The sequence below is a fragment of the Gracilinanus agilis genome, chromosome 3 (assembly GCF_016433145.1).
Source record: "Gracilinanus agilis isolate LMUSP501 chromosome 3, AgileGrace, whole genome shotgun sequence".
NCBI lineage: Eukaryota > Metazoa > Chordata > Mammalia > Didelphimorphia > Didelphidae > Gracilinanus > Gracilinanus agilis.
The window spans coordinates 228,311,395-228,334,770 of NC_058132.1; the positions used below are offsets into that span (position 1 = coordinate 228,311,395).

General features: G+C 34.7%; 1 protein-coding gene across 2 annotated transcripts in view; it reads right to left on the bottom strand.

The window, feature by feature from the left end:
• COL3A1 (collagen type III alpha 1 chain) overlaps positions 1-15,590 on the bottom strand; it is a 62,938-nt gene extending 47,348 nt beyond the window's left edge. Inside the window, exons 1-2 of one of the 2 annotated variants that reach the window (XM_044669710.1) lie at positions 15,409-15,590; positions 1,660-1,665 (exon numbers count right to left, since the gene is read on the bottom strand). In XM_044669710.1, coding sequence (XP_044525645.1) covers positions 1,660-1,665; positions 15,409-15,496 — 94 coding nt within the window. In that variant the 5' untranslated portion in view covers positions 15,497-15,590. The remainder of the gene's footprint in view (positions 1-1,659; positions 1,666-15,408) is intronic. The other variant, XM_044669709.1, reaches the window with a different exon arrangement.
• Positions 15,591-23,376: the final 7,786 nt, after the last annotated feature.

Sequence of the window (23,376 nt, forward strand, 5' to 3'; positions counted from 1 at the left end):
CATTGTGTGGACATCCTAAAGAAAAGTTTATTGAGTTGAAACACAGATCTATATAGTTAATAGAAAAAGAACAGATTTTTGATCCAATAATAATCAGAACAAAAATATTTTATTTAGTCATTCTTGTCATGTATCCTAAAAGTATAGCATGTCATTTCCTCTAAACTTTATACCAAATTTCCCCATTGTAAAGGCAGTATTAGTGTTTTATTTATGTCTCTCCAAGTATTATATATTAAACCACCTATAAAATCATTAGACTTTTATATGGGTCATTCACCAAGTGTTCATTAATTATATTTCCTCCTGTATGCCATAGTTGTTTTATTTTTTCCTCTCATCTCTCCTGCCATGGGAGATCCTAGATTTGGTCTATGATTTTTTTCCTTCTTGGTCTTGTTGGAAAAATAATTTCCTACTTTTTCTTATCCCTAAAAACTTAATTCACTACTGTTAGACCATTTTATTTACTCACTACTTCAAATATTTTACTCTATTTCCCACCATCTTTTGGTTGCTTTCCCATCACCTCTTGATTGAATACTATTTTGTGAGAATGAGACCATTTTCAGTGTTGTAAATTTGATGAGATAGAATTTACTGAAAATAATAGAACTGGTTGAGAATATTGAGGCATTTCTTTGCTGTATTATTTAAGAAGTCCTTGATTTCTAATCTTCTCAAAGAAATTTCCCCTATTCCCCTAAGTCTGTTCTAGGTCTAGATGACTTCTTTCAATAATCATTAAATTCTCAAGATACTTAAAGTTGGTCTCGTTCCTCTTTTCTCCTCTTTGGATTTAAATGTTAGACCTAGAAATTAGTTCCTGAGAATTGACTGGTGCATAGTAATAACTTAATAAAAGCTTGTTGATTCATTGACATATTTCATTTTAGGGCAAACACAGGCCTTCTACACCTTCAAAAATTATTTTAATTCATTTTCAGTGAAAACTTTTTTTTTCCTCAACTCTTACTAACATTCTACTAAGGGAGAAATGTGATCAATTTGGCCGGTGTGTTTTCACTTCACAGCTCCAGGATACTTATCAGTCAGCTCAGATCAATACATTTACCAATGAAAATCAGAGGATGCTGAGTTGTGTGCTTACAGCACGAGTGAGAACATTTTCCACCAGCCTAGCCTGCTGGCCTCCATTTGAGCAGTAGATGGGGGTATTGAACAAAAAGATGAATTTACCTTCAACTCTTCCGGGCTTTGTTTTCTTGGTTAGAGAAATGAAAGGGAAAATTGTAGTGTTTTTGGCAGCATAAATATACTGGCTAGGTTTTCTTGGTAAAACTTTAGCTGAGCTAATTTAACGTGTTGCATACTCATCTCTGCTCAGTGTTCTGATGTGCATCACGAGTTCAAAATGCAATATAGTCTACTGTATGTTACATATATGCCTTTAGAGAAAGCTCCACATTACTCTAATAAGTACATCTCTTTTCAACCATTGGAAAATGAAAGGGAAAAATAACAATAAGGGGGTGGAGGGGGGAAAGCTGACTACTATTCATATACTTGTGGCTTAAAGTAATGGAATAATTTCTGCAACCAAGATTGTGTTCTCAGTATCCCCATGTTATTACTATCAAAATATCCTCAAATATCAAAACTGAAGAGTTTTAGTATTTGCCAGTGAGAAAGCAGTACCTAATTCTTAAAGCACTAGTTGTGTACTGTGGTAATATACAATTTTAGTTCTTTCATGATTACTGAGATCCCTTGCCAATAATTGTGAAAAAACATAACAAATTTCTGAACATCTGCAAATGATTTTGTAAACTACAAGGGGTGTTCTGTTCAGTGCTCTTGTATATTTTATGAAACAGTGAGATTCTATTTCCCTGATGTTCAGAGGTTTGAAGGAAAACAACTTGAGAAGGACACAGGGCTGTAAAAACTGTATAGTATACTACCGTATGGCATATTTGACATTATCTTATGGGCTTTCCTTGCCAGACTTTAACTCCCCCCCCATTTAGCTCCATTGCAATTTAGGGTTCAAATATTTTCTCAGTTTTCCTGTCCTCTAAATGAATGTCAGTGCTAGGTCCTGCATTAAGCTATGACCAAGTATTCCAAGGACATGAGATGAAAATTCCACAATTTTCCTTTGTGTTTTCCAGTTCTATAACCATCCTCTTAACATGTGATCTTTATGAGGCATAGAGAATAAAATCTATGACCATTTGCTTCTCTTAAAAATACGAAGTTGAGGAAAGGGTCTAAAACTCTATGACCAATCATTAAGAGACAAAGTAATTTTCAACATTGAGCATTTCAGCATAGGAATCAGAGCTAGGAATTCAAAGGAAGGTTATAAAATACAACCATTATCTGAACAGAACTTTTTTGAAAAAGGAACAGTTATTTAAGGAAACTTTTTATAGGAATAGATCTGTGCACATAGATAAACATATATGCATGTTATAAACACAAGCATGATATATTATAGATATGTATAAGAAAGAGTGCTAGAATTTAAATCTCTACATTCAAATCCAAATGGAAACTTAGGTAGTTAATTCAAATGTTCAATGCCTTTCCCATGAAAAGTGAAAAAAAATGTCTTGCAGAGGTGATCCATTTTCAAGTACCATTATCAGGTTGTAAGACTTCTGGATCTTCACTGTGGCTATCAGCTCATCTATTGTTACAAATACCCATTTGCTCACCACCCATTGCTGTAACTGCATTGATGCCAAAGTAAGGAGATATAGTGATCTGGGGCAAGACAGCACTAGAAACTAGGCCTTTGGATGTCAAAAGGTCCCAAGAACAGAATTCTCAGCAATGAGGTTTCTGAGCTGACCATTTGAGAGAGGGTAGATTTTTAGGAGTGCCAAGAAGAATAGGAGAGGAAGGAAGGAAGGTGGATATATGCCTTTGGAAGCATTTCATCTTGACTCACATTGTTCAAAGCAAAGTACTTAGGTCTTTATTTTGTAGGTCAGGGGAGTAAATGTAGTTTTTGGAGTCCAGGAAAGCTATAGAGAACTGCCTCAGTCTTCTTCTTTATATTATACTTATATTAGAGTCTTAATGCACAAGAACATTCTCCATTAAGCTTAGGAATTAAACAGTCCTTTCTTATTCCTTCTTAACATTTTTAGTTGTGTCTGCTGTTAATAAAATAAAACAGGATTGATTTATTAACATTTTAAACAAGCAAGAAAGAGTCTGTTTATTTTAGGGGAAAACTATTCTAACTTCTTCTCTGTGTTTTGAAACAGATATATGAGAACATTGGAAAGAAATACTGTCTCAGCTTTTAAAGGAGCATTCCTTTGAACTTAGTGAACAAGAAAGCAGAGTGCCAAAGGGCCTACCTCAGAGTAAATGGCGACTGTTACAATGATGACTATGTTTATTAAAAAAAATTCTTTCCTCCCCCTTGTTTAAAGCAGTAATGGAAACAAATTGAACCCTGCAATGAGCTCATTGGTTCCCTAAGCCAGGATCTCAAATGTTCTGAGTTTGGAATAATTAGATTTAATCTGAAGCCATGAACTATTAAAGTAGCATCCACCATAAAACACTAGAAAGAAGAATAGATGAATAAGGATATTCAAATGTGTCTTTGAAAAGAGATTCATTAAGAAACAAGGAGGTTCAACTTCAATCTGAAAGTTCTTGCATATCAATGAAAAAATAGATTATAAGGGTCCAAATCTATGAATGCCCTGGTATAATTACTAAGAAATTTCACAATATGAAATAGTAATTCATCTGGAATGTAAAGTCCTATAGGCTAGCTTGGAGCACAAATAAATTAAATGACTTGACACTTGGTCACATGATAATATAGCTTGTAAGTGTCAGAAGGAGGAAAGGAGGGAGGGAGGTAGAGGGGGAGAAAAGAAAAAAAGGATAAAAGGAAGGAAGGAAAGGGAAAAGAAAGAAGGAAGGAATAAGGGAGGGGGAGGAAATGAAAGTAACAAAGAAGGTAGGAAGGAAAAGAAGGAAAGAAAAGACAGGAAGGAAGAAAGGGAGGAAAATAAGGAAAGATGAATGAGAGGGAGAAAGAAAGGAAAGGCAAGAAGGGAAAAAATGGAGGAATGAAAAGAAAATTGAGGAGAAAAGGAAAGGATGAAAATCATGGCATACACAATTATATTCAATTAAATTATGGTCATAGAATGGATTAAATATAGAGAATTACATCATACTTATAGATTTTAAAAGAATTAGCTTCTTGAATCTAAGAAAATCTGTTTGCTATAGAAAGTTTAGAATTGCTAACATTGCCTGTTACAAATAAACATCTCTTTCCAGTGCTCAAAGCAACAACTAAGGTGAAGTGGATGGTTCTTTCCTTTAAGGAGAGAATTCGAGAAACCATCAACTTAACTTCAACAGGTAGAAACAACTGCATTCAATACAGTTAGCTGGGTGGCTAGGTGGCTAGATGGATAGAGAGCCAGGTCTAGAGATTGGAAGTCCTGGGTTCAATTTTTTTTTTAAACCCTTAACTTCTGTGTATTGACTTATAGGTGGAAGAGTGGTAAGGGTAGGCAATGGGGGTCAAGTGACTTGCCCAGGGTCACACAGCTAGTGGGTTCAAATTTTGCCTCAGACACTTCTTAGCTATATGATCTTGGGCAAATCACTTACCACCCCCCCTCAGTTGCCTAGTCCTTGCAGCTCTTCTGCCTTGGAACTGATACTGATACTTAGCATGCATTCTAAGATAAAGGTTTATTTTTTAAAAAGATATATAGCAAGAAAAATTAGCTCATGAAGATGTATTCTAGGAGAGTTCTCTGCTTGACCCTCCTTTGTTTCCTTTCCCAACAGAGAGGCCTCTCCAGGAACTCAAGATCACTGTTTTTCTTTCTCACATCCTGTGATCCCCCTACTCCCCCTCTACTCGTCCCACCCCAATAAGGACTTTATGTCTAGATTCTCGAGATCTCTGGATTTTTCCCATCCACTTCAACTGAATTAGTCTTTGCCCTGAGAATTTTCAGCCCTCAAATATCTCTGTTTTATGTCTCATTTTCCTGGGGGTCATGTAAGAGAGTGATGTGTGGTAATGAATTTAATCAGACAGACTAGTTCCTGATAACTAGATAGATGTTATTCTTAAGTAATATAATATCTTAACCCACTTAAAATACCAACACCTGAAAAAAATACAACAAAAGTATTGTCGTTTGTAGTTCAGTTATGTCCGATCCCATTTAGGATTTTCTTTGCAAAGATTCAGGAGTTGGTTTTCCATTTCCTTCTCCAAATCATTTCAGATGAGGAAACTGCTTTAAGTGACTTCCTCTAGGGTCACCCAACTAGTAAGTTTCTGAGGACAGAAACTCAGACTCTATGCACAGTGACACCTAATTGTGCCACAACAAAAGCAGTGTTGTTAATATGGGGATTTTAGTCTCTGTGGCTGACCAATAGGAGGGATAGCTTTGGGTCAGGTTATCCTTTAGATATTCCTCAAATCATACCAAGTAAATAGTTGGTTGCCTGCTCCCTTTAAGCCCAGAACTAGCTCTATTCCAAAAAGATTGAGTAAGAAGTGCTTATGGTTAGAAGAGGATCCCATAAGTAGCAGTGTGGGAGACATGAAGCCAATGTGGTTGGCTGTGGTGGAAAGGCAATAGCAGGAGGTTGTGAGACAAGAGAGACAGCAAAGGTATTTTAAAGAGATGTTGTCATGGGATCTACTGAGAGAAAGCATGACATCCAGTTCACTTCAACTTTTTTTAGGTGTGGTAGATGGAAGAAGAGAGCAATGAAATCATAATTGTACTGAGTGATGTACTTTTGATTTTGAGATTCCTAGAAACACACAAGTTAGAATATTGGGGCTAAAGTATCATGTAGCAAGCCAAAATATCCATGAACAAAATAGTGACCAAAACATAAATAAATTTGGGCTCTATTGCCAAAGTGGCAGTATCTTTTATTATGAACATCATTATAAATTTAAAATTCATTCAACGTGTTCTCATTTAAGATAACTTTCAAATTGCAATCTTCTCTGCAATTTAGTATTATGTCTTTCAGTAAAAAGAAGAGCACTGAAATAAATTTATTTGTGGTAACACAAAAGAGAAATTGGAATAAATTATATTTTAGGGGGTCTGATTTTTTTTATGAACTCTGTTCCCTCATAACCTGTTTCCTCTTCCTCCTCTTTCTCTCTTTTCAGGTTTTCAAAATTTTTCTTATAATAATTTATTCCTATTGCAAAGAGCTCATACCATGTGCTCAAGTCTAGCAATAATGCACAATAAAAGTTTTCTTCTTATACTTTTTCAAGTAAAATATATCAGTAGATTCTTGTTTGTAAGGTTGGCATAATGATGATATTAATGACAATGTATGGAAGAAAAATCATAACATATCCTTAGTTTCTCATACGTGTAATGTTAAAAGTTTTACTACTAAATATTTTGTCTTGCAGCATAAATACAATTGTAATTTTGCCTTCACAAAATTTTTACTTGAATAAATACATGATTCTGGCATGGAGGAAAATAGAGAAGCACTAACTTAACACATTCTAATTGGGAAAAAATGCCCAAAGGCTCCAGATCATATATGAACTTTCTGTGTTAAACTTAATTTTTTTCTTTTTTCATTTATTAATCACTTCACTGTCCTTACTATGGTATTATGGTAGGTGCTGGGGATGGAAAAGACAGTCTCTGTACTTGAGGCACATATGTTCCATTATTCAGAGAATGCCATGTCACACATTCTACAAGTATTTGTTGAATGGATGAATGAACAACAGTTCTTGTTTATATTTTTATAAATGAATCCTTTGAATTTTAATATGTACGTCTATATATAGTGCTTTGCACATAACAGGTGCTTAGTAAATGATTGTTGGATTGAATTGGATTTTTCAGTGTATCTTCCTAAAAATGGTGATAGAATAATGACTAAGGTGGCTTCAAAAGAATTATCTATAAAATTTTATTGACTGAACATTTCAACTTAAAATGCAATTATCTGAACAACATGTTGTCTTATTCTTCCTTTCTTCCTCTCATTCCTGTGATCCATGTGCCTATTTTTAGGGAGTACCTTGAAGCTGACTAAGAAGAGCATCTAGAGAACTTTGAAAGTCCTTTGCCATTACTGACAACCAAAAATTACATCTTTTGTCACGCCATTATTAATTCCAAAATGATGGATTTCTTCAAAAAAATATTTTAAAAGCCTTACCACACTTGGCAAACACATCTTTCCAACCTACCTCTATCTGTTATCTGTAAACTTCCATTTTTCTACTACATGATTCTAAGTGGCATTTCAATTCCCTTTTTCATTGATTTCTTCTTCTGGTGTTACTAAGTTTGCCATTGAGAGGGCTCAAAAGTCCTAAGAAGATTCAAATCCATAGCTATGAACCTCCCTTCTGACTCCTCCATTGTGACTGCTAAACACAGAAGGGTAAAACAGCCACTTTCTGCAAAAGCAGATTTGGAAGAGATAATAGTGCAAAAGCAACATATCTTCCCTTTCAAGCCCCAACATGAAAAACCACAGCTGGAGTTAAATTCCACTGTTTATTTTCTTCTGACCTTATGAAAGAGAGTAATGTTATCTAGATGGCCACCCTGATGACATCCAGACCACCATCAGCATTATAATAGTGTGCAGAGAGCTCTAGCATACATCATATCATACTCTAGGAAGAGGAATTTGAATTCAGACAGTGGAGCCTTTTGTTTCAAGTTAAACATTGTCTCAAAAGAATTATCTAGAATAATTGCTAAACAATGTTAAATGGAGTGTCCCTTCTAAAACATGCTTATTTCCCTTAAAATATAATTACCAAGTGAATGATGGATATAAAAACTAACATTTTTCTTCTAAGGTTTGATTTTGCTGCATGGCCATTTAACCCAGAATGACCACTTCTTTTAGCTATGCCTGATTTCAGAAGTCTGTCTATTTTCTCCCCAAAACAAAACTAAAGGAAATAAACAAAGGGGCTAAAGAGTTATGGATTATTTAGAGTGAGTGAAATGAAGACAGCAGTTCTATCTCACAAGGAGGATTCATAGTGAACATTTGCTTTCAATTATTTCCAAGTCTAGTATGCCTAGCAGCAAACATGATACCTGGGCATGTGATAGATGTGTAATAAATCCTTGTTGATTTATTGATTGATGCTTAATATTTTGATCTTTTCCCATTTGACTTTTTGTACACTACTCTCCTATACATACATACACACACACACACACACAATTACATTTGTTTTCAAATAAGGGTTTAACAAAAAAGAATACTTGTCTGAAAGCAGAACTCTGGAGCAATCCTGGAAAATTGAAGGGACTTATTAGGTAATCTAAAAGGAATTCATCTCTGCTGTGCTTTCACTAAGTAGAGACAGAAATCCCAAAGGCTAATGCAACTCCCCAAACTGTAGTTAACAAACGACTTGTGCATGAAAGGTTGTCTCCTGTTTTCCATTGTCATCTTGACATAACACATGCAGAGTTTCTGCCTTTGAAAACTCCAGATTTTTTCCCCCTACAGCCAAACAGCCATGTTTTTAAGCATGGAAAACAATAAAAAAGAAAGGCAGTCTTCTCCCAAGGAATATTGTTTAACAAGAAACAAACATTTCCCTAAAAAGTTTTTATTCATTGTACAAATGGAAACTTTACAAGCCTTGCTGAAGTCCAGAGCATTCATAGATCACTATTTTTCTTTCCCTATCTTAAATCTTAAGTAATAAATTTGTGTTTTAGGGTTGCCATGTCATTAGGTAGTATCAGTTGAAAGGTGGACTAAGTGAAACTTTCAACATAGGGCGCTTGAATAGAATATATATTCTAGGTTCAGGTGGGGGCTTTCTTCTCACTGAGTGAATTCTAGGGGAAGGGGGCTTTGTCTGTAAGCTTTCTAGCAAGAATCATCTTGAGAAATTAATCTAGGGGCAAGATTAAACTTATGATCAATTATTCAGGCTCCATTAATATTTTATTTTATTTTCCATTAATATTTTAAAAATAATAGTACCATCACATTCTGTCATGTTGGTGTCATTTTCTACCTGTAGTTCAGATTCATATTAGTAGTCTGCTTCATTTAAGTTTATATCACTATTTTCTTCTTCTCTTCCACTAAATCTATGCAATATATGAAATGTATACAGGGAATTTAGGGTAGGAAATAGATTCATTTAATTAAAAAGACAAATTCTCTCTCTCTGAAAATTAGAATCTTTGGGAAGTATAGAAATTGTTTCTGATTACTTGGATAGTGGTACCTGGAAAAGTAGCTATAAAGGGAAATCCTAATAGTCTGAGGAAGTTATTGCACTAATTTACATTTCAATTTGCTATAAGTGAGGCGCAATGTTACAGGAATGAAAACACCTTTTTTTTATGGAAGCTAATAAAACTGGAATTTAGGCAGGTTGGAGATTTAAACCTGTCACCCCAGAGACATGTTGAAGAGCAGTAAGCAGTACTGATAAATTATCATTAGAAAATAATGTAAATTTCACCCAACATAAAGCAGGATATATGATGCTTCATGCTCAAAGGGTAATCCACAATAAGGAAAAGAGAGGCAGGAGGGAAAATCTCACATGGTCTGATCAGGGTAAAGACTGACAGCCTGCTAACTCCAGATTCTGTGAGTTGTGAAGTTTACCTGTTCTGATTTGGTGAAATGTTTTGCTGACCAACTGCAATAATAAATGAAACTGGTGGCTGTATTATAGATTGTGCCATTTCATTGTAACTTTTAAGAGATCAGAGGTACCATTCTAAACTCTATGTGTGACCTAGAGCCTAACATAGCCTTATACTTTTAATATAATTTTTGTTCATGAATTAGATCGATTCAGTCAAAGGTTATGAATTTTTTCCATTAGCAAAAGAAATATTTGGTCCCTTCATTTCTGTCTCTCTAGGCAAAGATAATATTGATGGTAGGGGTCATTATATAAACCAATAGTAAATAGTTCTTAAATGTGATTTTAAAAGTTAGAAAAATTAAAATTAATTTGAACTATTTTCCTATTAAAGCAATAAAAAAGTAAATAACTGCTAGTATTCTGATTTCCATGCTTGAAAGATTTTTTGTCATGAAAGGTACACTAGATTAGAACTCAAGACTTGAGCCCTGGACAAGCCTACTTTCCTCATTTGTCAAATGCATGTGTGTTGTATTAAACAGTTTCTAAGAGAATATTCCCATAACTAACATCATAGTTACAAAAGTCAAGGCAACATCACTATATTAGAGATCAGTTAGTGCTTCATTATTAATTTGTTAGAGTTAATTTCTATCTTGAATAACAATGTTAGCGCCAATCTATGTAAATCTCATTCCCTACTATGCAGTCATTTCCAGTTTTTCTTTAAAAATGGAAACAAGTCAGATCTGCCCAGCCAAAACTAAAGGAAAGGTGGAATAGTTATTATTCAGCAAATCTGAAGCCATTTAGAAAGCCAATTCAGAGTACTGAGATGACATGATATCAAGTTTGCCTGAATCATCAGGATTGGCTGTTTGGCTTGTTTCACACTTGTGGACCATTCATTCAGACCTTTCCATTTCATTCAGCCCTGCTTACTTATTTTAAGGCATGACATATATATATATATATACAACATACATATATAAATATATTTACATATATTTATATATGTGTGTATAGATATATGTCAGTATTCCACTAGTTATTTTAAAAATCTTTGAGCATTTTATATCCTACTAAATAAATGATTCAAAATTTAATCAGTAATTATAAACAGAGCAATGAATAATGAATTGTACTCATACAATGTCACCTCCACTTTTTCTTTCATAAATTTCATAAAAATTTCATAAAAAATTACCAGATTTCTTTCATAAATATCCATAGGTGGTGGTGGTGCATTGGGGGTTAAATCCTTAAACAATGAAGGATACGAAAGCCACTATAATGATCTATGACTTTATAAAATATTCCTCTAACTTTTAGTAGCTCCTCTAATGCCAGAATTACTATGTATTGTAGTGTGTGTGGGTACAATCCACATGTGAGCATATTATTTATATTGATAAAACATAACTTACTTGAGGGTTGGGACTGTTTTCATTTTGTCTTTAGCCACTGCCTACCAGACTGGCTGGCAGGAAGATTAAAAAATGGTTGTTGATGTGTTGATTCTCAGTGGGTATAACAGCCCACTAATCTATAGAATAACCAGAGGAATAGAAGTTTGGTAATTAGAATTTAATTTATTGGATTGCTGATGGCATAATGGATTGAGGAGGGGATAGGGACAGGAAGACCTGAGTTCAAATCCCAGCAGCCATTTAATAGCTGTGTGACCCTGGACAAATAATTGAACCTCTACCAGCCTCACTTTACTCTTCAGTAAAATGGACATAATAATAGCATTCTTACCTCAGAAGGATGTGGGAAGGGTCAAATGCAATGATGTAAAAAATGTGTTTTACAAACACTAATACACTAATTAAATGTTAGGTATGACTAATACTAATTTTATGGGAAAAACTGAAAAGCTGTGCAATGATTAATTAGGTATCAATAAACTTATTCCAAATAGATGTTATTTTAAAAACCCTTACTTTTTGTCTTAGAATCAATGTTGTGTATTGGTTCCAAGGGAGAAGAGTGGTAAGAGCTTGGCAATGGGGGTTAAGTGACTTCCCCAGGGACACACAGCTAGGAAGTGTCTGAGGACAGATTTGAAATCAGGCCTGACTCTCTATCCATTATGCCACCTAACTGCCCTAATTATTTTTAATTCTTCCCAATCTCAATCCTTTTTCTAATCAAGTAGGTTGATGAAGCTTCTTTCTGAATGGCCAACTTATTTAAAAAGTTATTAAGACTAGAAGAGCTTTTATGTGTGAGTTGAGAGGGTAAGGAGAAGTTGGCATGGGGAGATTTCTTCTGAAGACCTCTCTTCCACTAAGATCAAGGAAAAGAATTTATAAAATTATGCATTATTGAATTAACTCGCCTAAACAAAAATTTATTCATTATCTTTGACATATAAAATGTTATGCTAGCTACAAAGACAAAAAGGTACTGTCTTCCAGAAGACATTTTACTTGAAAATGTAAAAGTAAGACTACCAAGGAAATTTTATAAACTGTGGAGATTGTCCATGTCTCTTTCTCTCTGTCTCTGTTCCTCTCTTTCCTCTCCCCCTTTCCTCCTCTTTGTCTCTGTTTCTGTCTCTCTGTCTCTGTCTTTCTCCTTCTCTCCCCTTTTCCTCCTCCCCCCTTAGACTCTTAGTCTCTCTGACACACTCTCTCTCTCTGTCTCTCTCTCTGTCTCTGTCTGTCTGCCTGCCTGCCTGCCTGTCTGTCTGTCTGTCTGTCTCTGCCTCTGTCTCATGCTGTCTTTCCCTTGTCCTCTTTCTCCCTCTCCACCCCCTCTGTCTCTCTCTCTCTCTAACTTTATCTCTGTCTCTCTATCTCTGTCTCTGCCTGTCTCTCCATCTCTTCTCCATCTCTCCCCCTGTCCCCCTTCTCTAGCTCCCTGTCCCTGTCTCTCTCCCCCCACCCCCGTCTCTCTTTTCCTTATTGTTATAATCATCTAGAAAGTATTGGCATTTGTCAAAAGAACCCTTTAAATCTATCCAGATTTGTTGGTTCTGAATTAATTATCCATAATTACAATCCATGTTCTATTAAACAACTGAGTTGTTTAATGAGAATAGCTGGAGAAACAGAAAATGGACATAAGCATCTTGAGCTTTAGTATGCTTTACACATACATGTGCACACACAAAACCCACTCTTCTTTCCTGTTTAAAAGTGCTCATCATTTGTTGCATTCAAATAATTAAATGATGGACCTCGACATATGGTTTGTTTAATATGAACAGAAAATAAGAAATGATATTAGAGAATCTATAAAAGTGGCCATAACACCAGATATTCTTTTGAATCAACATCATATCCAGGTGTATCTCAAATTAAAGTTGCAGAATTACTGTAATGTCAACGAAAGGTGGCCAAACATTTAAGCTCTTTATAGGTTTTCATTAAGAACATTTTGCATAGTATCTTTTGTAAAGAGCCTTTATATTTTCCAAAGCCATTCTGAAATGTTCATCCCAATCACTTCCCAGTCACTTTCAAGTGGGCAAAGGCTCTATTTCTATTAAGCCACTGGGCTTTGTGAGGGAAACCTGTCAACCGCTAGATGGCACTTAATTCTCTTAGAAACGATGAGAGTTTGGACTACAGGAAATGTAACAGACTACATTACTCCATTGGGGAAAAACCAGTTCATAAATTAAATGTTGCTTTTACAACATAAAAAAAAAAAAAGAAATGTGTGGAGATGAGGAGCATGTTTTTGTTCTCCAGAAAACTTTTCTGAACCGAGCAAAAAGTTTTAAGCCTTAGCCTGTACTTTGCTGAGTCTCTGTGACTGGGAAGCCAATCTAAGAAACACATGGTCCCAAGCTCCATCTGCATAGTCTCAGTGGGCTGTATTCTTATCCCCCAGCTTCCTGTCAACCTTGCCAAAGCTTGACTACTGGCAAAATTTTTGGGGAAACCATTTGAAACTCTCCAGAAAGTAAGGTATATTTGTTTTAAATCACATCGTGCATTATTCTTTTGGCTTTCATGGAGTTTGTGTGTGTGTGTGTGTGTGTGTGTGTGTGTGTGTGTGTGTATGTTTTGGGAGAGGACCAGAACACTTTTTACTCCCACTCAATCCTCTCCTCTCACACTTAGTTATATCAGGAACACTATTAATTGGGACTATTTGAATTTTTTTTCTATTGCACTACCCCTCCCACAGAAAATATAAAATAAACATATGGAGAGGAAAAAAAGATAACTGGCCTTTCTGGCAGTGTAGATATCAGAGAAGATTAACTACTCCCCATTAGAGCTATACTGGGGAAGATAAATAATCTAAAAGCAAATTAAAAGGGCGTAGAACATCTTAGTTTTTGCTTTACATTTTTGAGTTATCTTTATAAGATGTTGTCTAGCTGATGAGATGAAATTATGAAACTTAAAAAAGTGACACTTTTAATGAAATAAAATTCTTTCATTGTCTGGGTGGCTGGAATGGTTTAGCAGCTAAAAGAGGAATAAAGATAATGTAATGTATTGGGGGAAGGGAATAGGAATTTGATTAGGCTCCAGAAGAATCCTAGTGGGGGGTGCTGGGAGTAGAGGGAGTCAATTATTAGCATATGGAGTTGTGAGGGAGTGGGGGTAAAGGGGAGAGAAGTTCTTTTCTTTTCTAGCAATGGCCAGGAGATGACTTTCATTTATGTTGTGCCTGTGAGGGCAACACTGGTATTTGAAGGTTAATTAAAAAGTGATTCTTACATTATACCGAGGCAGCCACAATGCAAAACCAAAAATGATTTTATCATCACCATTTTAGACAAATGCAATTATTTTACTATTTTCTTTTCATTAGTTTTAAAATTAGAAAATTAGTATGTTAAGGATCAATTTCTGTATGGTGTTTCTGTTCCAGTTTCTCATTTTTAACCAACATCCTCATGATTTTAAGAGAAGTGAAAGAAAAGCATCACTTTTACAAACAAAAAAGTGGGAGACCTAATGTTTATTAGGGATAATTTCTGCAAGGCAAAAATTAGGTTCATTCAACAACTCAACAACTAACCTGATTAGACAATCTAGTATATTACCTGGTTTGCAGACTAGTCAACTCATTCAAGATGAAACTGTAATCCTGAAAATAATCTACTTATTAATTCAGATGCAGTTATAAAGCATACCATGAAAGGGAAAAAATCCAGATGTCTTAACAATGTACGGGTTTGAAAGATCATATTAAACTTTGCAAATACTTGAAATAGGCTTAAAACAAGGATGAAAACACATTAAAGACTGTTAAAATCATTTACCTTTCTGCTGTGCATGGCAATAAAAGCCTGGGGGAGGACAGACATTTCTTTATCCTGTTTTACAAAAAGTATATTCAACAATCCTCATGAATTGCAATATTTTCCTTAAGATGAAATTCTTTAAAACATACCATTTTCATGCCCAAACAATGCCCAATGTACAGTTTCGAGAGGTAATCCAGAAAACAGCTGGAAACACAGAAGTATTACAAGAAACCAATAACTTCCAGACTGCCTAGGGAAGCATTCCAAGATGTTAACAATCCAAGATTTTTTTAAAAAGTGATTTTAAAAGTTTCCAGTTCCTTTAATGTGAAAACCAGTTAGTAGAGGAGCATTTTGATCTTTTAAAAAATATGAAACATTTAAGCACCCAAACAATACTATAAAACTATATGAAAAACATAGTCATGGATGATTAGATATTTTAAAATCGGGAGTTTCCCAAGAAAAGATACATTTTGGAGATTCTATTTTTTCCCTCTGAAACCCACTTGTGAGAGGTAAAAAGCCCATAAAGTTATTTGAAATGGGAATTACTCACCTTCTTGTGGATGTTGCTGTGCCAAAATAATTGAGGGGTGAAAGACAGCAAGAATTACCAAAGTCAGTATTTGCACAAAGCTCATCATGTCTAAATATTAGACATGAGACTCTTTGTGCAAAAAGAAGGGGGGAAAGAAAAATCAGTTCAAAGTAGCACCATCAATTGCTCCCTGCCCTTCAGCACCGGGCCCTTCATAAAACAGCCACTGAGATTCCTTTGCTTTGGCCTTAAATAGGAAAAACTTTGGCTTCCCTTACTTTCCAGCCCCTTTCTGAAATATGAGAGCAGCACCCATCCCCTTAACAGTAAAAGAAATGATTAATATTTCTTTTGCTCTTATAGACTAAAACAGCCTCCCAAACTAGATAAAGGGCACATCTGGAGTTGTTGGTATACAATAGAACTGTAATTGTTGGTATACAATGAGTTCAGTTATATGGCATGTGTTTGTACATACATACATTTCTTTAAATATGTTTATAACATATGGATGTGGGAAAAAGCACACTGGCTTGCTGAGCTTTCTGTAGGGAAAACTTGGGATGTGAAGAGCCCCCCTTTTGATGGTAAGAACTGCTTGACTGAGAACATGTACTGCCCAGATCTTAGAGCTAGGTAATTTTTACACCTGATCCTATTAAGAGATAATTTATGATGGAATTTTGCCAGGATACACCCAAACTAAACTGAACACTCCAAGGGAAAGCTGTGGAAGACTAATGGAAAGAAAAACCCGTTTCCTCCCCTTCCTCTCTTCCACCCACCCACCCTGAATGCTGAGAGTTGAATTCCAATAAGACACCAAAGCTAAAGCCTCAGTATCTGGGCTCAGCTTGTAGAGTATCTGAAAAGTTAGATCTTTATCTCCATTTTTTGTAACCTCCACAAATTTCTCCGGTCAGCCAAATCATGCTGGAGACTTTGCAGAGGCTTAGTTTTCTTGTGAGATTTCCAACATGTCTGCTGATTTCCCTAGCCAGAAATATCATTAAAACAGATTTTCTAAAGGAAATTTAGCTCTTCCATTTCTTGTTTTAGTCAGAAATTGGAAGAGAAATATAACTTCTCACATGGTATGGTAACATAATGTCTCAACAGGTTCTCACTATCTGGAGTGTCATGAACATTCCTAATTAAAAAGCTCCAACAATATGTAGACCCCAGATTTGTAATAACATGCTAGACTGCATAGTTTCAACCCATTTCCAGAACCAGAAAGGATAAGACTTGGAACATATTTGAAACATAAACACCAGCCCCATTTCTAGGACCACTGTGCTTCTCTTAGGAATTTGTAAAATATCCCCTCAGTTCCATAATCTTCAGAATATTTCTCCAGCATCACTTCTCATCATCCTACCACATCTACTCCAGTTTAGCCAAGCTAATAATCTGCTTCTTGTCTGAAGAGTGGCTTTCTAACAAATGTTTGCCCATTGCTCCCATTCGAAAATTTCCACTTTTCCAAACTCAAGTCTCAAAAAAAAGCAAACAAATTTTCATTCTTAGAAAACCCTTCTTATTAATCTTGCTCTGTTTAATAGTATTCTTTCTCATTCTGTATCTCCTTAGTACTTATAGATTGATTTTGTAGTTCATCACAATCGCTCCTTTAATTATGAATGCAAATATTCCATACAAATTAACCAAATACTCTCGGCCTTCCCTCCCAACCTCCTCAGTCACTTTGGATAGCAGTCAAGATGTCTTATGCTCATGGAATCTTTGGTTTGGTGGTTGGCAAGGGTGTCTGTCTGATACAGTTTCTTTTTCTACCACCATCTTTCTCTTTCTCTGAAGACAACCAAGTTATACAATCCTTCCCAATATCAATCCTCCCAATTCAATGAATTCTCATTCATTCTACCTCAGGCAATCTCTTCTGTCACATATATTTCTTTAGTTCTCTCTTTCTTTTTCTGTTCCTAATTCCCATTATGGTGCCTGAGGGAAAATAAAAGGTGTTTTTTTTTATTTTAATCTTTCCTCTTTATTCTATTTATTCTACTTAATATGTTATACATATATAATATACCTAATATATTATAATATAATTAGTTCAACTTATAACTCATGCTTAGGATAGGCTTACCCCAGTATTGATTACAAAAAATAAAAACAGTGCTATGAGATATCTGCATCTAGGAAATGAAATACTTTACATTTTAAAGGAAAAGTAGTCATTAAAGGACCAGTACAAACTATACAGACCTTCAGCAGTGCCCTTTGGACTCTCCAAAATGTCCTATATCTAATACCTTCATCTTTTTCTAATTATATCTGCCTTTCTTTAAATACCAGTATTTGATAAAATGAGAAAAGAATCAATTGCACTTTCTTCTTTCTTGCTATGAGTACAAAATTATTATTTTCTACTATTTTTGTTTCCCACGTGCACATATTTAATCTACATTCCTGTTTAAAGGGATTTCTGTAGATGAGCCTGGAAACTCAACCACCATTATACCACTGTTTCTATGGGCAACTGTTTTGCATTTTAAACAACCTATATACATTTGAACTTTTGGAAGACAGCCTGCTTGTAAGTTTGGAATGAGCTCCATAATATTTAGCAATCATGGAAATCTTGCTTTGAAACTGTTGCTCTGTTGTTCTCAAATTCTTTCATGAATCTATGTTTTATTTTTTTTTTCTCTAGCTAGGTTGTAAATTCTCATCCAGCTCTAAGTTCTATGAAATCTATAAAGTCTGACTTCTCAACTCCTCAGCTTTCTGAGCCAGAAAAGATAACCCTCTTCCTATGGCTGCCAATAAAAGACTGAAAAAAGGAACATTAGTTGGATGGAAAACAGCCAATCTGGGGCTTTGGCAACCAAACTTCCACAATTAAAAAAATTCATTCTATTTAGTTTCAGAAAAATTATTCCAACTGATAGCAAACAACTCCTCTTGTAGGATATTCATCCCATGACATTTGGACCTTTATAACTTTTAATCAATTTTGATATTACTATATTAGAGACAATAAAACAATGACATCCATGTAAGTTCATTCTTCACAAGTGGATTGAATAAATTGTTCTTCTTTGTTCCATAAATTACTTTAAATTTTCCCATGTGACTTATGTAATTTAATATTCCACAGTTAAGAAGGTTCAAACATGTATCTTTCCACTGAGATAGCCAGAAAAGTGCTTTCTCTCCACAATGCTAATTTGTCTTACATGCAACTTCCATTTAAGAACCAAGAATTACTAAAAAATATCAATGCAGAGATGCAGAAATAAAGGAAGTCATAATTCATCATCAGTAAAGCATGACTTGTACATGTGCATGGCAGATTATTAAATCACAACCATTTGTTAGAAGATGCTTTTCCAAATGTTGCATCCTAATCTTTCAAATGTCACCTCTATTTTTAAAAGACAAAATTTTCTTAAACCTTACTCGTATGATCCTGTTATTTTTTGACTATAAATTACATGCCATGGTTCCTAATACCACTTCTTACATATTAGATTTCATTATATAATAGCTTGAAAAATGGAGAAGCCATTGTTTCAGATGAAGCCACAATATTATTAAAACACATAGTTTAACAGAGAAGACACTCATATTTTCTACGTATGTTAGTTAAATAGAGTATTTGTTGTGTGTTGGTATGTTTTTCATCTTATCCTCTGAAGTTGGACCTTGTCTTTCCACTCCTACCTGAAATTTGTTCCTTTGTGCAGAAAATAGTGGTGCTCTACAGTTGAGCTTAGAGAGATACCTGACTAGCTCTTCTGGGCTCCATCTTCACCACCCCCCCACCCCATGAGAGTCAAAAATCTTCCCTGAGGCTTTCAGGGATAGAAAACTTAACTTTCAGAGTTAAGGGACTAACAACAAAGGGAAGTCTCCACTGTACTTATTTTGTTATAAATCTCAAATCTTTTTGTTAAGCATCTCCTTGGCATCTGATTTGATTTGGAGGTCTCCTTCTAACTGTTTATTTGATCACCCAAGTTTCTTGTTCTTAACTTGGATCTCTACTTTGGAGCAGAAACAAGATTCCTACATGGAGGTTCTATTACATTTTCTAAAAGATTGGGATAGAGGACAATAAAGGCAGCAATAGTTGTACTTTTCCACCTCCTCACAGAGACTATAATAACATATTGAACTCTCATGAGGGATCTGGGTAAAACCAATATGGAACTAATTGTTGACCCAGCTAAAACAGCTCTTTGTATCTTTTTTTATAAACCTGCCACAACATTGAAAAGGAAAGCAGTGGAGAAAGCCCCATTTTCTTAATTTTTGGAGCAATAATACAACTCTGATAATTAGCCACAGAACAAAAGAATTTGCTTTGTTGACACTAGAATCACTGTCCTACTGGGATGCAAATTTTAAGTCCAGTTTAGGGATGTGTGCTAGTTCATTTCTGGCCATACAAGATAAGCGTATAAATCCAAGGTTAGAGAGCCTGAAGCAACTATGGTGGTATGGCCTGCTTCTACCTCCCTATCCATCAATTTATTCAGAGAAGTCTTTTTATGCTCTAGGCATTAATGAATATGTATGTGTTTCCATATGTATTGGCCTTGAGTTTAGGAATTCACTGGTTGATGGAAACCCAACAAATGGTTAGTCTTTCTAATAAAATGTTTACACTAATGTGTATAATCACACTTTATGTGCACATTTTAGAAATTGTGAACTATATATGTGCTTTGTGAGCATATATATATATATTTCTATCATATATCTATATACATATGCACAAACATATATATAGTAAAAATGACATTGGTCAACATGTTTTTTATTTCCTTTTTCCTTTTTTCCTTTTCCTTTTATCCTTTTTTCCTTTATTCTCATTTCATCTTCATTGTTTTTTCATTCATTTTTGATTCATTCAGAGAATGTTCAAATACATGGGATAAAACAATCCATTGGAATATTGAAATACATAAAAACAAATGTGTATCTGTGTACGTATTGTGTGAATAGGGACTGGACCTTTGCTTTCATTGGTATAAGACATTTCCAGAAGAGGAAACAGCTTCTACCTATGCCAGTTCGTTCTCTCACTTCAATTTAAAGCTTTAGTCACTTGCCTAGGACTTTGAGAGGTTTAATGACTTTTCCAGGATAACTCAGAAAGTATGAAAAAGGAGGCATCTGAATCCTGATCTTTTAGGCTTCAAGGTTGACTCTACCTGTTATGCTATGCCTTTTCTAAAACTCTCATATAAATGTTTGTGTGTATATGTAAAAATATACACATATATGCATGCAAGTGTATATACATAAATATACAAACACATATATACTTTATTCCTATACCTAAATATATGAATACATAATAAATTTTGCACAAAGAACATACCAACTTCTGTGTTTTTTTAAATTTGTTCTCCTTCATTTCTGAAAGTCCTATTTGATTTCTTATTCTAAATCAATTATTATTTTTAAAAGATCCTATATCATAGCTCATTCATCCTCTCCTACCTTGCCAATATGCCTTCACATGGATCTCCTCCTATCATCTAAAAACATTTATTAGAAGAGTGACCAGATATGCATTATTTTGTACTGTGGCTGAGTCTGGCTCTAAATTATACTGTATATTTGATTTAGCAATGCCAAATTCCTTGACTTAAATCGCATTCCTCCCATAGTCCTATCCTCTTTTACCTGATTTCCAGGCCCTAATTAGCTCCTATGTTTCCTTATTTCTGAGCTATTACTAAAGATCACCCTGCTCATCTTGCTGCCCTCTCCTTATCTATTTGCATTTACTCTAAGAATAGTGTATGTTAATCTATGATTGAAAAGAAGCAAGTTTCCCACACTGTCTATTGTGCTATACTTTATGTATTCTAATCACAGATCAAGTAATGTTTATTTCTATAGAATTTTTCTTGGCTGATTTTTTTCAGGACATGAAAAATATCTTTTTCCTTCTTTTCCAGAATACCTATGGAATTTTAGCGCAAACAAACCACCTGCACTTACCAAAGAAGTGATTATTCTGGCTTTTTTGCAAGAAGGACAGTTGCTGTAAAGATGAGCCAAGTCAAGGGAGGGGCAGATTATCAACCAAAAATTCAAATTATTTCCCATCTAGTAGGAAAAAAAAAGATCTTGGGATAGATGCACAAATAACACAGCTGTGATTAACTTAATAGGCCAGTGAATGTCAACAGTGCTCTCTACAACAGAAGTGAAAAACCCCATTATCTAGGTCACTCAAGTCAGGGGATGACAATATATTTTCCTTTATTTTCTTCTTGCACCATATATAAACTAAAGTAATACTTAGTTCTTTATGGATATTTCATTTCCAAAACAACAAATGGCTTCCAAAATCCTTCTTAATTACTGTAAAATACACTCATGTCACTCATGTGTAGTTAATAATCTATTATGCATACACCAAAATTATGATTCATAATAGAGCAATTTGAGATATAATTATAATATAAAGGTTAACATGGGGAGGAATTCACCTAGAAGTAAGTCCTATAAAATTGAGGAGAAAAATTACTTAGGTCTATGATCTAAATGTAAATCAAGTATCATTCTAAGACAATCTTTCTACTTTGTTGGAACATTTTCAATTTAAACTTCTTGGTGACATCATCATAATTTACTTTCATTATTTCTTGGGACCATATAACTTGATAGTGATTTTAGCACTTTAAAAACTGAATTCTCTAGGGATGAATGCTAAGAGGGATCTTCATTTTCTTGAATTCTGGTGCAAAGAGTATGCTTTAAATTTTTTTTTAATTGGGTGATAATTCCATAGAAACAAAGAATGTTCTTACTGGACAGGACAATGGAGGTTATGTAGTCTAAGATCCTCATATTACAGATAATCAATTTGGGGCACACAGAGTTGAATTTACTTATGCAAGAATTTTTCCCTCCTCAGGATGCATGAATCATATTTTAAATGAAAGAGGACAGGGCATCTGCCAGAAAGAGATTCTCTAACGTGCAAATGGAAGATTGAGAGGTTGGTGAAATCTTCAAGCAAAGGCAAATTAGGCATTTGCCTGTGTGGTATAATTAAAAAGCTTTTCCTCATTCCATAAATTTTCCCATTGGAAATTTTCCATTATTTCCATTGGAAATTTTACAGGCATGGATTAATTTCTCTGGGTTAATAATATTCTATTTATTATTTTTCAAAGAGTCCTGAAAGGGTTAATTCTATTACTCATTTGTTTCAGTTCAACAACTTTTTAAAACCCTTTTCCTTCTGTCTTAGGTTTAGTACTCTTTATTGGTTCTAAGGCAGAAGAATTGTAAAGGATAGGCAATGGGGAGTTAAGTGACTTCATCAGGATCACACAACTAGGAACTATCTGAGGCTAGATTTGAACCCAGGACCTCTCATCTCTAGGCCCGCCTCTCTAGCCACTGAGCCACCAAGATGCCCCCTAATTCAACAGCTTTTAATGAGTATCACTTATGTATCCTTTTCTATAAGCCATTATATTGGGGTCTTAGAAGGATTCAAAGATGAATAAGCCATAATCTCTATTGTCATAGAGATGATGTCCTAGAAATGAACAAAGGAGAGGTGGGATGAATGAAATGACAAGAAATGAAATTAAAAACAGGTTTGGGATGTGACAAATTCATATTCTGGTCAATAAATCCAATAATTAAATATTATAATTTAATTTTTCCTATTTTGAACTACACAAAAATATCTCAAGAACAATTTTAAAAAACATCTCTAGTAAAGACAGAAACAGTATAGTTCAATTAACCAGCAAGTACCCAGTGTAATCAGAGATATAAGTACTTTGTACGGTTCTCTGTTTTGTAGTCATGAGAACTTAGAGCTTCCCTACCCAGACTTAAAATAGAAAAATCCTTCAAACATAATAAGTAAACAACTGGGGATAAGCAGAAAGATGACTTAAAAGGGGGGATTTTTTTTTAATTAGAAGTGAAACATATTATATTCTTCTCACAACCATGGGAAAGAAATGTGTC